This window comes from Myotis daubentonii, chromosome 10, assembly GCF_963259705.1.
Source record: "Myotis daubentonii chromosome 10, mMyoDau2.1, whole genome shotgun sequence".
Lineage (NCBI taxonomy): Eukaryota > Metazoa > Chordata > Mammalia > Chiroptera > Vespertilionidae > Myotis > Myotis daubentonii.
The window spans coordinates 16597519-16611621 of record NC_081849.1 but is presented as its reverse complement, the minus strand read 5'-3'; the positions used below and the strand labels follow the sequence as shown (position 1 = coordinate 16611621).

At 41.0% G+C, this 14103-nt stretch overlaps 1 protein-coding gene across 7 annotated transcripts in view; it reads right to left on the bottom strand.

Moving 5' to 3' along the window:
- Positions 1-14103, bottom strand: part of CPED1 (cadherin like and PC-esterase domain containing 1) — a 288374-nt gene that overhangs the window by 135402 nt on the left and 138869 nt on the right. For all 7 annotated transcript variants that reach the window (XM_059711653.1, XM_059711654.1, XM_059711656.1 and 4 more), the window contains 2 exons: positions 12501-12687; positions 11363-11531 (listed from right to left, as the gene is read on the bottom strand). In XM_059711653.1, coding sequence (XP_059567636.1) covers positions 11363-11531; positions 12501-12687 — 356 coding nt within the window. The remainder of the gene's footprint in view (positions 1-11362; positions 11532-12500; positions 12688-14103) is intronic.

The following is a 14103-nucleotide window of genomic DNA, read 5'->3' as shown; positions in this document are numbered from 1 at the left end:
GAGGACTATAATAATTGCTGATTCTCTGTGCTAATAAATTATACGAAAGACCCCACATAATTCCAACATGTAATATTGTTATATAGACACTGATTTCATTATCATTAAAATTATGAATGGAATAATACACGTAAACAGTACAGTTGCTAGGACAAAGTAAGTGCTCAATAAATGGAATTATAATCTACACTAATAAAAGAGAAAAATGGTAATTGGCGTATGACGATACCCTTTTCATTGGCTAATCAGGGCTATATGCAAATTAACTGCCAACTATGATTGGCAGTTAACTGCCAACTAAGATTGGCAGTTAACTGCCAACAAGATGGCGGTTAATTTGCATAGTAGGCACAATGCAGGGACGCGAAAGGGAAAGCAGGAAGAAGCCCCCTGCCACTGACAGTGATCGGAAACCCAGGGAGGAGCTAAGAGCTGGGGGGCAGGGCAAAGGTGGCCCTGGGGCCGCCTTTGCCCTGGCCCCCAGCCATGATCGGAGAATAAGGCGCCTTTGCCGCCCTGGCCAGTGATAGCAGGAAGTAGGGGTGGAGCCAGCGATGGGAGCTGGACATGGTTGAAGCTGGCAGTCCCGGGAGCTAGGGGTCCCTTGCCTGGGCCTAAAGTGGAGCCCACGATCGCGGGGCCGCTGCAGCTGCGGGTTCCCACTGCCCGTGCCGGATGCGGATGCCTCAGCCAGAGGCGTTAGGCCTGGGCAGGGGCGGAGCCTGCAACCGCGGGGAGCTGGGGGTCCCCTGCCCAGGCCTGACACCTCTGCCGGAGGCCTCAGGCCTGGTCAAGGGGCCGATCCAGTGATTGGTGATCGGAGGGTGATGAGGGTCAACTCCTCTGGCCGAGGCATCAGGCCTGGGCGGGGGGTGGAGCAAGCGATCAGAGGGAGATGGGGGTCCCCTGCCCAGGCATGATTCCTGGGCCAGAGGCCTCAGGCCTGGGCGGGGGCCAGAGCCAGTGATCAGGGGGAGATGGGGGTCCCCTGTCCAAGCCTGACACCTCTGGCAGAGGCGTCAGGCCTGGGCAAGGGGCCGATCAGGTGATCAGAGGGTGATGGGGGTCCACGCCTCTGGCTGAGGCATCAGGCCTGGGCAAGGGGCAGAGCCAGCAATTGGAGGGGTCTGGGGGTCCCCTGCCCAGGCCTGATGCCTGGGCCAGAGGCATCAGGCCTGGGCTAGGGGTAGAACCAGTGATGGGGGGAAATGAGGGTCCCCTGCCCAGGCCTGACACCTCTGTCAGAGGCGTCAGGCCTGGGCAAGGGGCCGATCCTGCGATTGGAGGGTGATGGGAGTCAACGCCTGAGGGCTCCCAGTATGTGAGAGGGGCCAGGCTGGGCTGAGGGACACCCCCCCCACACACCCAGTGCACGAATTTCGTGCACCAGGCCCCTAGTCATGTATATTTAGGCCAGAAATGACTGACCTTAGTATGTTTGTTGCTGTAGTTATATTCGGCTTCATATTGTAAGATACTAGGCTAAGAATTTTTTTTTTTACCTGGGGTCTTTCACAATTCTGAAATTGTATACAGCATTGAGTGTGATTATACATTATTTCCTGGGACACGGGGCCAAAACTTTCATCAGATAGTCAAAAAGGTAGGTTGTTTCCTGTAAAATGTCAGGAACCACTGGCCCAGAGGAATTACTTGCTTTAACTGGCCTCACACAGAGCTAAACTCTGTTGTTTGATGAAGCCCAAATTGTCTTTTAAAAAAAGAACTGATGTTCCAGACTTTGTCTGGTAGGAGGAGGAGGACTTATAAAAATGTTAAACCTAGTCCCCAATATCGCCCCCTCTCTTACTGCCACCCTCGCTATCCTGGTCTATGCCGCTGCTACAGTTACAGTGGGGCCTTGACTTACGAGTGTCCCGACTAACGAGTTTTTCGAGATACAAGCGTCTCTCAGCTGATTTTTTTGCTTGGAGTTGCGAGCTAAAATTCGGGTTACGAACCAGCTTCAGATACCCCACCCCTAGTTGGCGCAGCGAACGTCACAGTGAACGCCACAACATCAGCCCAGCATCACATGTCTCCCTTGTTCACTTTTTGATTTGACATACGAGTAATTTGAGTCACGAGCTCCGTCACGGAACGAATTAAACTCGTAAGTCAAGGCCCCACTGTAGTTTGAACTTGAGAAATGAGGATGACAATGGAGAAAGAGAGACGAAAGATCTAGGGGCCTTTGGAGTGATTAAAACCCACAGAGAAGTGGATAATAGGAATGGGAGTTACCAAAAGAACTTCCTTTATCTGCTCTCTTTTGGTCAGAATCTTTTTCAAAGTTTCAAATGTCACAGTTGAAATCTGGGTACTCTACCTGGAATATTTTATTTAAACACCCCTCATGGTTCCTTTCTATTTCCCTATCCAGCTCAGAAATCAGAAGACTAATTCTTAGAATGCCAAGACAGAAACTTCAAATGAAAATGTGTGTATCCGGCAGCAGGCTGTCCCCAGGGGAACTCGTCCGCATGCTGGCAGAAGCCACGAAGACCTAATTCTCTTCCACGTGGTATTGGCATGACTGCGCTAACGGTAGGAAAAGTTTGTTTCCTCATGTAAAGGAAGCAGATATGCCTGGGAGAAACATGGAGAACAGATGTGCTGAGCCAAAAGCTTTATTGGAATGGTAATTTATCTGACCGTGAGTTACATAAACTCGTGGGCTGAGTGCTCAACATCATTCTTTTTCAGCAACTCAGAAAGATAATTTATATAAGCACCAAAATAGATCATGGATTAGAGAATACATCACTCTCACCTCTGCTTGCTTTTTAAGAAAACTGTGCTAAACAGAAATAGGCCAGCCTTCCATCATGTCAGAGCTCACGGGCCACTAGGGAGGCCTCTACGTGCAGCATGTCTGGGTGTGCAAACTGCTTCTAGAAATAAAATCTCACTGTCCTCACTGCCACGTGGGATTTGGAGAAGCTGGGGAAGGATTGCTCAGTCCCTGCACACAGAACTTGAAACAGTGGAAAAGGCTAAGTCAAGGGCACTGGACAGGACTGGAAAGAAGGCCTACAGCCCGGGTCACTGATGATGGGATGGATGCCTCTGCTACGATCCCTCAGGGAAGTGGGAGAGTGGGGACCCCTCCGTGAGGCACAGTGGGAACAGTGCCCGGGCACACAACACTTTTAGGGGCCCAGGAAGATGCTTGAATTTCCTTTAAAATTAGAAGAAAAAAATAAACTTTTTAGTCAACGAAAATAGTCTCTATCCATAGCATTTTTAACACTCCAAAAAATATATTTTGTTTTATTCCTTTAATTTGGTGTTTTTCAATAATTAAAGTCACTCTTTTTTATTTAATTTAAATTATTTATTGTTTAAAGTATTACATGAGTCTCCTTTCCCCCCATTGACCTCTCTCCGGCTGCTCCCAACCCCCAGCACATGCCCTCACCCCGCTACTGTCTGTGTCCATTGGTTCTGCTCATGCATGCATACAAGTCCTTTGGTTGATGTCTTAACCCCTCAGTCCCCGCCTTCCCTCATAGGTTGGACAGTCAGATGGATGCTTCCATGTCTCTGGTTCTGTTTTTGTTCATCAGTTTATGTTGTTCATTATATTCCAGAAATGAGTGAGATCATGTGATATTTATCTTTCTCTGACTGGCTTATTTCAATTAGTATAATGATCAGAAAGGATATATGCACTCCTATGTTCATAGCAGCACTATTTACCATAGCTAAGATTTGGAAACAGCCTAAGTGCCCATCAGCAGGTGAGTGGATTAGAAAGCTGTGGTACATCTACACAATGGAATACTACTCTGCTGTACAAAAGAAGGAATTCTTACCATTTGCAACAACATGGATGGAACTGGAGAGCATTAAAGTCATTTTTAATGATTCTCCTTCATGGACTATAAAAACAGATAGGATTCATCTTTAAATGATAGATGCTCTTATTTTTAAATTTTATTTTTCAATTAGAGTTTACATTAAATATTATCTATACACAGTATAACAGCAACATATTCATCTTCATATCAAAATTGTTGTAAAATAGAATTTTAAGTGTTTTTGCCACAGACAGAGCCCAGGACCCATGAAGGTAAGAACTGCAGCTCTGTGGAAAACCCAGTCCTCACTCTTCTTTCTGACTCCAGCCAGTTCTCCCATCCAGACACCTTTAAACTCCAGCCTCCTCACGCACCCTGGCTGGTTTGGCTTAGTGGACAGAGTGCTGGCCTGTGGATTGAAGGGTCCTGGGTTTGATTCCGGTCAAGGTCACATGGTTGTGGGCTTGATCCCCAGTAGGGAGTGTGCAGGAGGCAGCCAACCAATGATTCTCATCATTGATGTCTCTCTCTCTCTCTCTTCTTTCCTCTCTGAAATCAATACACACACACACACACACACACACACACACACACACACACACACCCCAAAGAACCCTCCAGCATCCTCAGTATTATTGGATCCTATTTTTTTTGCTGTTCTTTCTCCCCCTTTCCTTCTCTATATACACTTGCATTTAATCCCCAGAGGCATATCTGTATAAAAAGAGTTTTCATGATGATGATGATGATTCAATATTGACTGAGCGCTTAATCATGCACTAAACTTATGCTAAAACGTTGCATTTATGATCTAATTAACTGAGTCCTCAGTACAACTTTATAAGATAGGTTCTATTACTAGTTCTGTTCTTAAAGAGAGGGAAACAGATTTTAGGGAGCTTAAATGCCTTATACTAGGACACACAACCAATTATGCCAGGCAGAGCGGGACCCTCACATCAGGTTTCCTTGTTAGCCATTATGGGCATGGGTCTTAGAGTCAGTCCATGGCTTTTAACCAAGTCCTAGTTTAGAAAATGTCCTGAGGTACTTTGTTAAGATGCAGAATTTGCTCTGATGAAATAATTTCCACAGAGGAAACGGGCTCTCACCCTCTTTATAGAGCTAGAACAAATTCTGACTTTTGCAATGACAGCATTGAGCATTTCTCTACAATAGATACTGTTGTCAAAAATTGAATCACATTTCTCTGGAATATGGAGGCACGCAAGGTAACTGTAAGCCACTAAAATGAGTATATCATTGATATTACAACTTTAGAAGCAAACATATCTTTTTATTCAGTAATTATTGATAAAAGGTTTTCTGTTCTTTCATTATAGATATTTGCTAACATATTAGGCAACTATAACTTGAGTTGTTTGGTAATAGTCCTCTGTGGTGTTGGAAAGGTGCAAACTATAAGTGAGAAAACTGTAAAGGTTTTCCAAATGCTAGAACTGGAGCCATTCACACATCATTTAATAACTCAGCATCTAGATCACTAATTATTTTTTAAAGAAAGCAGCAAATGCCATTTTAGATGAGTCACTAAATGCTGGACAAGACTTTTCTTCTCACATATGACATTGGCAAATATGTTTTCCCATGCAGTGGGCTTTCTTGTTGTTTTGTTGATGGTTTCTTTTGTTGTGCAGAAGCTTTTTATTTTGATGTAGTCCCATTGGGCCTAATCTCCAAAATTTATTGGGAACTCATACAACTTAACAAAAGGAAGATAAACAATCCAATCAAAAAATTGGCAAAGGATCTAAATAGACAACTTTCAAAAGAGGACATTCAGAAAGCCAAGAGACATATGAAAACACACTCAAAGTCACTAATCATCCTAGAGATGCAAATCAAAACAACAATGAGGTACCATCTCACACCTGTCAGACTGGCTATCATCAACAAATCAACAAACGACAAGTGCTGGAGAGGATGTGGAGAAAAAGGAACACTCGTGCACTGCTGGTGGGAATGCAGACTGGTGCAGCCACTATGGAAGACAGTATGGAGCTTCCTCAAAAAACTAAAAATGGAACTCCCATTTGACCCTGTGATCCCACTTCTAGGAATATATCCCAAGAAACCAGAAACACCAATCAGAAAGGATATATGCACCCATATGTTCATAGCAGCACAATTCACCATAGCTAAGATCTGGAAACAGCCTAAGTGCCCATCTGTAGATGAATGGATTAGAAAACTGTGGTACATCTACACAATGGAATACTATGCTGCTGTAAAAATGAAGGAACTCTTACCATTTGCAACGGCATGGATGGAACTGGAGAACATTATGCTAAGTGAAATAAGCCAGTCAATGAAGGAAAAATACCACATGATCTCACTCATTCATGGATAATAAAGACCATTATAAACTTATGAACAATAATAGATACAGAGGCAGAGCTGCCTCAAACAGACTGTCAAACTGCAGCAGGAAGGCCGGGGATGGTAGGGGGGCAGAAAAAGGGGGGGGTAAGAGATCAACTGAAGGACTTATATGCATGCATATAAGCATAACCAATGGACATAAGACACTGGGGGATAGGGGAGGCCGGGGGATTGTCAAGGGTCGGGGGGAAAAGGAGACATATGTAATACCCTTTGTAATACTTTAAGCAATTAAAAAAAAAAGACTTTTCTTCAAGTCTTGGCATTTTCTCTTTCCCTAGTATCTTCCTTTTATTAATAGCAATTTATTTTAAAATGAAAGCTGTTTCTAGAAATGAATCCATGAAACATATTCTCCTATACTTCTGCTATATGATGTAGTTTTTATTTATGGCTTTATTTTGGCAAAACACTTTTGGGGCAAATTACATATGAGACCATAGATCATCTATGGAAATCAACATCTGTGGATGCAATATTATTATCCATGTAATTTTTTTTATTTAGACAGAGATATTAAAAGAAATATTTCCTCCTAGTATCTTAATTTCCTTAGAACATAAATATATTTTATTAATTCCTAAGCATGATATATCCCAGCCATAACAGCAGTTTATTACTTTCTAAATCTTTCTTTCTAAGAGCAAAACATTATGCTACTTGGATAAATCAAAATAAAATAACAGTTTATGTATCTTATATGGCTTTTTAACATTTTATTAAGAGTCATATTTTCTATAAATGAATGCCTATTTCTGATTAGAATAATTACATTAGCCAGAAAAGAAGGCCCATTAATAAGCAGAATAAAGAACATCAGAGTAGTATCACTGATGAGAAAAAGATAGGAGGGCTGACTCTTCAACATGAAACATCGAAGGATTACCTCTAAATAACTCATACCACTACAGAATTCTTAATAGAAGTAGAAAAATAGGACCTCTCATTGGTCTCTGTCAGTGATTCTCAACTGGGATTGATTTCACCTCTGAGAGGACATTGTGGATTGTCACCACTTGGAGAGGGGCGTACTACTGGGAGGGTAGAGGCCAGGGATGCTGTTAAATAAACATCCTACGCCGAAACCGGTTTGGCTCAGTGGATAGAGCATCGGCCTGCGGGCTGAAGGGTCCCAGGTTCGATTCCGGTCAAGGGCATGTACCTGGGTTGCGGGCACATCCCCAGTTGGGGGGGTGCAGGAGGCAGCTGATCGATGTTTCTCTCTCATCGATGTTTCTAACTCTCTATCTCTCTCCCTTCCTCTCTGTAAAAAATCAATAAAATATATTTTTTAAAAAATAAACATCCTACAATGCACAGCATAGCTCCCCAAAACACAGAATTATCCAGCCCCGCTATCAATAGTGCCAAGGTTGAGAAACCTTGTTCCAAATCTGGTTGTTTTATGTAAATCAAGTAAATTAGCTCCTTTTCCCTCACTGGTACTAACATAACTAAGAGTTGCCTCTGTGACAACCATATACATTCCAATTGATGATATAATAGAAACAGACTCTAAACTGAACAGTTACTTATGGCTAAATAGGCACTTAACAATGTTTGAGCACGTAAAGGATACAAATGTCTATTAACAAATTAATTAAATTAGCCTATTATTCACCAAAAAGTCGTAGTAATTGATTTTTTAATTGACTGGTAAGCCTTGTATTTGCTTTCTCTTTACTGTCAGTCTTTGGTGAGAGGATCAAGTGAATAATTGGCATTCAGAAAGAAGTTGAGAGAATGAGGGAAGGAGAAATTAAGAAGCTGATTAACCACAAATTAGAGTCCCCTTTTTGGCCATTTGAAGGCAGATTGCTTCTTACATTTGTTTAAAATTTAATAATTGAGCCCATTAGACCAAAATCTAATTTGAAATGTAAGGAGGAATTGTAATTTTCCCCCTTAACCAACAGATAAAATATAATTACAGTTTAATTCATTTCCTTGTAGGTTCCACGTAAGGTTTTGGAGATCCCACTAGAACAGCCTATCACTTATCTGCAATAGTTGACTCTGGACTTCAGCCTTAAATACAATGAAGGAAGGCACTGTGGATGCTGACAGAAGAGAAAAACGACAATTCTGAAGACCAAAAGTTTTTAAGTCTCATAATTCATATCTATTAACGTCAATGGAAATTCTGAAATACCTAAGAAGTGATGGGAGGTAGGAACTTTTATCCCTCACTCTTTGTATTCTAAACTTCAACATGGTATCAAGTTGCAGTGAAACCTACAGACGAATGAAAGTAAACCTAAAGGAGAAATAAGGAAAAGGTCTCTGATTAGGATTTTAACTGGAGTGTCTGGTGAGAAAACCTCTGCGATTGATGTCTCCCAGTTCCTGAGGAAGGGGCTACAGTAATCTACATTACTTATTCATTATCTGTTCAGTCATTTGAAAGTTTATGAAAGGAAGGCTAAAAAATACTAATGCTTATTAGACATCTTTCCATGTTATAGAATACAGTACTGCCGGGGATCCACACAAAAGCTTTTAACTAAGACCTGGAAATTATTCTTATACATGACTGAAATACTTTCCTTCAATCATCGGTAGGACACATCTCACACAAAAAAATTCTAATATTTTTCTTGAGATCATAGTAACAAATGCCTAATATAATCTACTGTCTAATGTAATAGCATGGTAATTAACTGGTCTTAATCAATATATTGTACGAGAATGGAGACATATCTTGGAAAATAATAGCTACTTCCCCATTAATGCTTTTATCTTACATTGTTAAGGTATAATTTATATCCAAATAGATAATTTATAATAGCCAAATACATTTTATGTATTTTACATACAGTAAGTTACATAAACCTTAGGATAATAGTTAATTAATTACATTTGTATATACCTACATACCAAGTGGTTTTGGGGAGCTATATAACCACCCCACCCAGTTAAGATATTTGCCCAAAAAATTCACTCATGCTTAGAGGTACCCATACCTTCTAGGTAACTGCTATTTTGATTTCTATCACCATAAGTTAGTTTTATCTGTTCTTAAACTTCATATAAATGTAATACAGTATGTCGTATGTCTGGCTTCTTTTTCTCAACATAGTGTTTTGAAGATTCTTCCATTTTGTGTGTATTAATACACACAGATGTCTCAATAATATTATGTTAAATTGGTTTAGCCCTTTTCTTATTGAATTGTTTACAGCTTTGAGCTATTTCAAAGACAACTCATATTAAGAGATCTTGTGCCTTTCTATATCAGTTCCTGACAATTTTTCTTGATTCCTTTTCCCCTAGATCTGTGGTCGGCAAACTGCGGCTCGCGAGCCACATGCGGCTTTTTGGACCCTTGAGTGTGGCTCTTCCTAAGCCTTAGGAGTACCCTAATTAAGTTAATAACAATGTACCTACCTATATAGTTTAAGTTTAAAAAATTTGGCTCTCAAAAGAAATTTCAATCGTTGTACTGTTCATATTTGGCTCTGTTGACTAATGAGTTTGCCGACCACTGCCCCAGATCATGGAGAGTTGCAAATGTCAGAAAAAATAGCAGATGGCACCAACAGACCAAGCAGTTAGCTCGTGGTCTGGCTGCCAATCTCCATGGTCACCTCTTGCCCCCACTCACCCCACCTAAGGATTCTGGGTTTGTGTAGAGGGGGCTTCTCCCCACTTGACTTCCTCGGGCAGTTCTTCCTGCCGGCAGGCCAGGCCCACACCACTCTCTGAAGGACAATGGCACCTGCTCGCAGTAGTTTACTGTCTTTGGCTCGAAAGGGTTACTCCCCAAGTAAAGCAAACTGAAGGGTGGTAACTGAGAGGGACATGTTTTCCAGTTGTCTCCATAGGCTAGCCCAGTTTTGCACAGAAGCATATTCAGTAGCTATTGCACAGAGAGGATGTCCAATAGGTTTGGAAATGCTACACACTATAGCTTCTCCTTTGGAAGATCTGCCATTTCAATCAATGTAGGAAAAGGGCAGAGAAGTCCCACCATAAAGAAGCCTACTTGCTTTTGCTTAACCATTGCTTCGTAAACGTATGTGGCGTGGACCCTAATCTTTTCCACCTTGTAAGTTCACCTGTTATTATCTTTCAGAATAATGGTTTCATCCTGCCGGCTGTAGAGCAATCTTGAGGCCAATGTGGAAACCCCGCTGAGTTGGTGGAAGTTCATAAATTAAAGATATGTGTTTCCTTGAAAAATATCCATCTCAGTGATGGGCACCCTTATAAAATAGTATTAAACTTTGGGGAATAGATCAGACTGTGATGGTGGTGAGTAGAGAGGGGAGGATACTGTATTTGGCCACTACATGCAAGAAAACATGGTAGATACATACCACTCACTGAGTCCTTGCGGGCCATTATTCTCTTACTGACCCTCTGTGCTTTCCATGCTCCAAGTGGCATAAAAAATCCCTGTGACATGATGCATTTAATTATACTTGCTGAGTGGATTAGTACATATGATAATAGTACCAATTATTACTTCCCTAGAATCACCCATAGGGAGGGTATATGATGTGAGGAAATGTAGAAGTGTATACATAGAATCCTAGAAAGGGGGAAAAGACAGAGGAGAGAATCATCAAACAAGACAAAGTCTTTGGGCAATGTTTACCTCCTCCAAAATCAATAGGCTACATTACAACATAGGATGTGTTGCTCACAAGAGAAACTGCAGCTTTTCGGAACGATCAAGGCATGAGAAGTGGATTCGAAATATATCTACCCAAGCAAATTTAATCTCATTCATTGGGTATTCCATCTGTAAAATAGTTCCATAAATTTTCCTCTCCTTCTTTAAAATAATTTCTGCCGAAAGTAGTTTAAAATTTCAAAGTAGATCCAGGGACAAATCCAAGAAACACAGCACAATTTAAAAGGGAAATATAAAACCAATTTCATAACTAAGTGTGAGTACTCAGACTTTTTTCATATTAACCACAATAGATCCACTGAATTCAGTCAGTGCTGGGAGGAGCCACCCACTAAAAAGAAAACCACTCATAACAGGGTATCTTAGATACCTGGCTGAGACTCCTGCTTTTTTGAAATGAGACCACAGTTTGGATTGAAAGACATACTCCCCCCCCCCAACAATTTTCATTTGGCATTTTTCACCTGGGTTATATCACTTCCAAGTCAATCCAAGTACAAATGTAAAATTCACTTACCTGCACAAAACCGCACGCCATAAAGTCCTCAAACAAGGGCAGACTTGGGCGGTCTTCTCGATAGATGGTGAGTTTGTACGTGATCAGGGTCTCACCCTGGGCCAGAGACTCATCCACCACAAGCATTGAGATTCTGTTTGTTCCTAAGCCCAGAGGGTAGTTGGCAATGCTGGAGAGAGAAACGTCTATTCAGCCCAAACGAATTCATACATCAATATTAAGTGCCTGTAATTTGTCTGTACAATTTCACAAAAAAACCTAAAATCTGAAATAAGTATTTTCACTTCTGTTTCCCAGCACTTTGGTTGGTACACTGAGAGTTATCTTGCTAAGCAAGTCATGTCTCCTATAAATGCAGGAAAGGGAACTAATATTTATTAACCATCCGTCAGGGTTATACATTATCTCATTTAATATTCATAACAACTCGACACAAAACCATGATTGTCCTCATTTTAAATATAGAGAACATAACCTAGAACCAGGAAACAAACTGCTCAAGTCACATGGGAGAGGCAGGTTTGGGACCCAGCTTTGTCTGGCTGATTCCTCTTTTCTTTCTACTACATTTTCTTGGCTCCCAAGGATACATAAGTATCTTCCTTGTTATGGACACTGATATCAAAAGGTTTTATCTTCTGTTCAAAATTACAAACAAAATAGTTGGTGGCTCTCAACAGGGTCAGAAGAACAAAATCATAGTGAGATGAGGAAAGTTAACGTGACTCTGTCCACAACATGTTTATTAAGTAATCAATTCCTGAATATTCAAAAACTTGGGGAGTTGGGTTGGTAGGAGGCCACTGTTCAGAGGGATTAACTCTTTAGCAATCTAAAAACACGAGGACAACAATAAACTAACTTCTCCCTTAATGAGTCCTCTTTGATATTTCATATCACAAGATCCACTCCTGTTAGAACATGGTTACCAAGATCCTATAAAAGATTGCTAAGAGATCAGCAGAGCACTGCTGTGTTCTTTGTAACCACACGACACCTGAGAAGTGGAAAGATTTCACACCCTGTTAGTCTCTCCAACTGATCTCGTGCCTCAACGTTTCCGAACCACCTGCAAAGGTTGCCACGAATGTCTGCTTCCCACTGTGGCATCTTCACTCAGCCTGGCAGCATTCCCTACCTTGGCCCTGCCCGTTCATGCAGGTACACCTTGCACTGACAGTTAGAAGTCTCCACTCCAATTGTCACGGTTACCACATCAAAAGGGACTTCAGAGTAATAATCTTTGATCTTCGGGCTAAATTCCGGACTTAGTTCCAAATGTGGCTGTGTGAAGATCTGCTTGATATGACATTGTATGTCTTCATCTGTGTTGTTGTTTTTTAAAATGAAAAGGAAAAGACAAATTGGTCAGAGTGGATTTGTGACTGCTATTTGTCAAATTTTGTAGAGTTTGGCTCATATAACAGGTATTGACTTTACTTGGTGTCACGGAGATCATATATTTTGTTCAGCCCTTTAAGCTTTAAAGGCACAGGAGGTAGGAAATGTCTCTCCAGTGGATTGATAACATGTTCATGGCATTTACTGCATATGCTAAGCAACAGTGAATCTGGGGTGATGACTCTGTGGGGTGGTGACAGAAGAGACCCAGCAGGGAAAGAGGAGAATTTCTTACCAGGAAGTGTCATTAAACTGCCATTGGATTGATAAAGTAGCTTGTAGGCAGCAGGATAGAGCAAAGAATGTGTACTCTAATCTTATACCAAACGCTCAGATAATTAGACCAAACATCACAGAGGTCCCTGTCCCCCTCCTTCCCCCAGGCACCTCAACCTAAGAAAGTACAGTGAAGTGTAAGAAGGAGATGCGATTTTCTGCTCAATCCTACTCGATAATTTACATATTACTTCATACCATTGATTCTAGGCCATTTTAAAGAATGTTTCTATTTGGTAAACTAATGTTTACAAAATTATCTTAACAAGCAAAAATACCAGCCGCTGCTAAATTATATCGTGTTCATACTTGGAGTAACCAAATTACTCAAAAGAAGCTTAGCAAATGTTTTTCAAAAAATATTAACAAGTCTTTCATTCTATAAATACTTTCCAACTGACAAGGTTTCAGTAAAGAAAAACATTAAAAAAAAGAAATTCTATAAAAATTGGTAAAATGAAAGCATCTTCACACTGCCTTTAAATACAATGTTCAGTGACGTTTAACAACTTAGCAACCAAAAGATAATAGAATTCACTGCAGGGAGTTACACAACTGAACTTAAAAATATAATTATCTTATTAACTGTCACGGTTAAACTCCATTTTTACATGGCGATCACAATGAATTTCTCTTTTTTTGTTGTTATTTTTTCCCCTTTATTGATTAAGATATTACAAATGTGTCCTTATCCCCCCAATGTCCCCTCATACTCCCAATCCTGCCCTCACCCTCAACCCCCTGTTGTCCACATCCATCGCTTATGCTTATACAATGAATTTCTTAACATCAAATCTAATGATTTGTCTCCAGTGTTTTAATGTTTTCTCATCAACTCCAGAATCCAGCCCAAGCCCCTAATGAAGCAGGCGAGGCATTTCACAATCTCTTCGTTGCCTTTCCCGCTGTTGCATCTCCCCTTCTATCCTGGATTTGTGCTTCAACAGTACCAACATTTTTTATCTCTTTGACAGGCATGGAGAGGCATCACCAAATCCATGGTGATGGGTACCACTAGCCTTAGGAAATGTTATTCTAGTTCTGAGAACTAGGTCACATTAGAA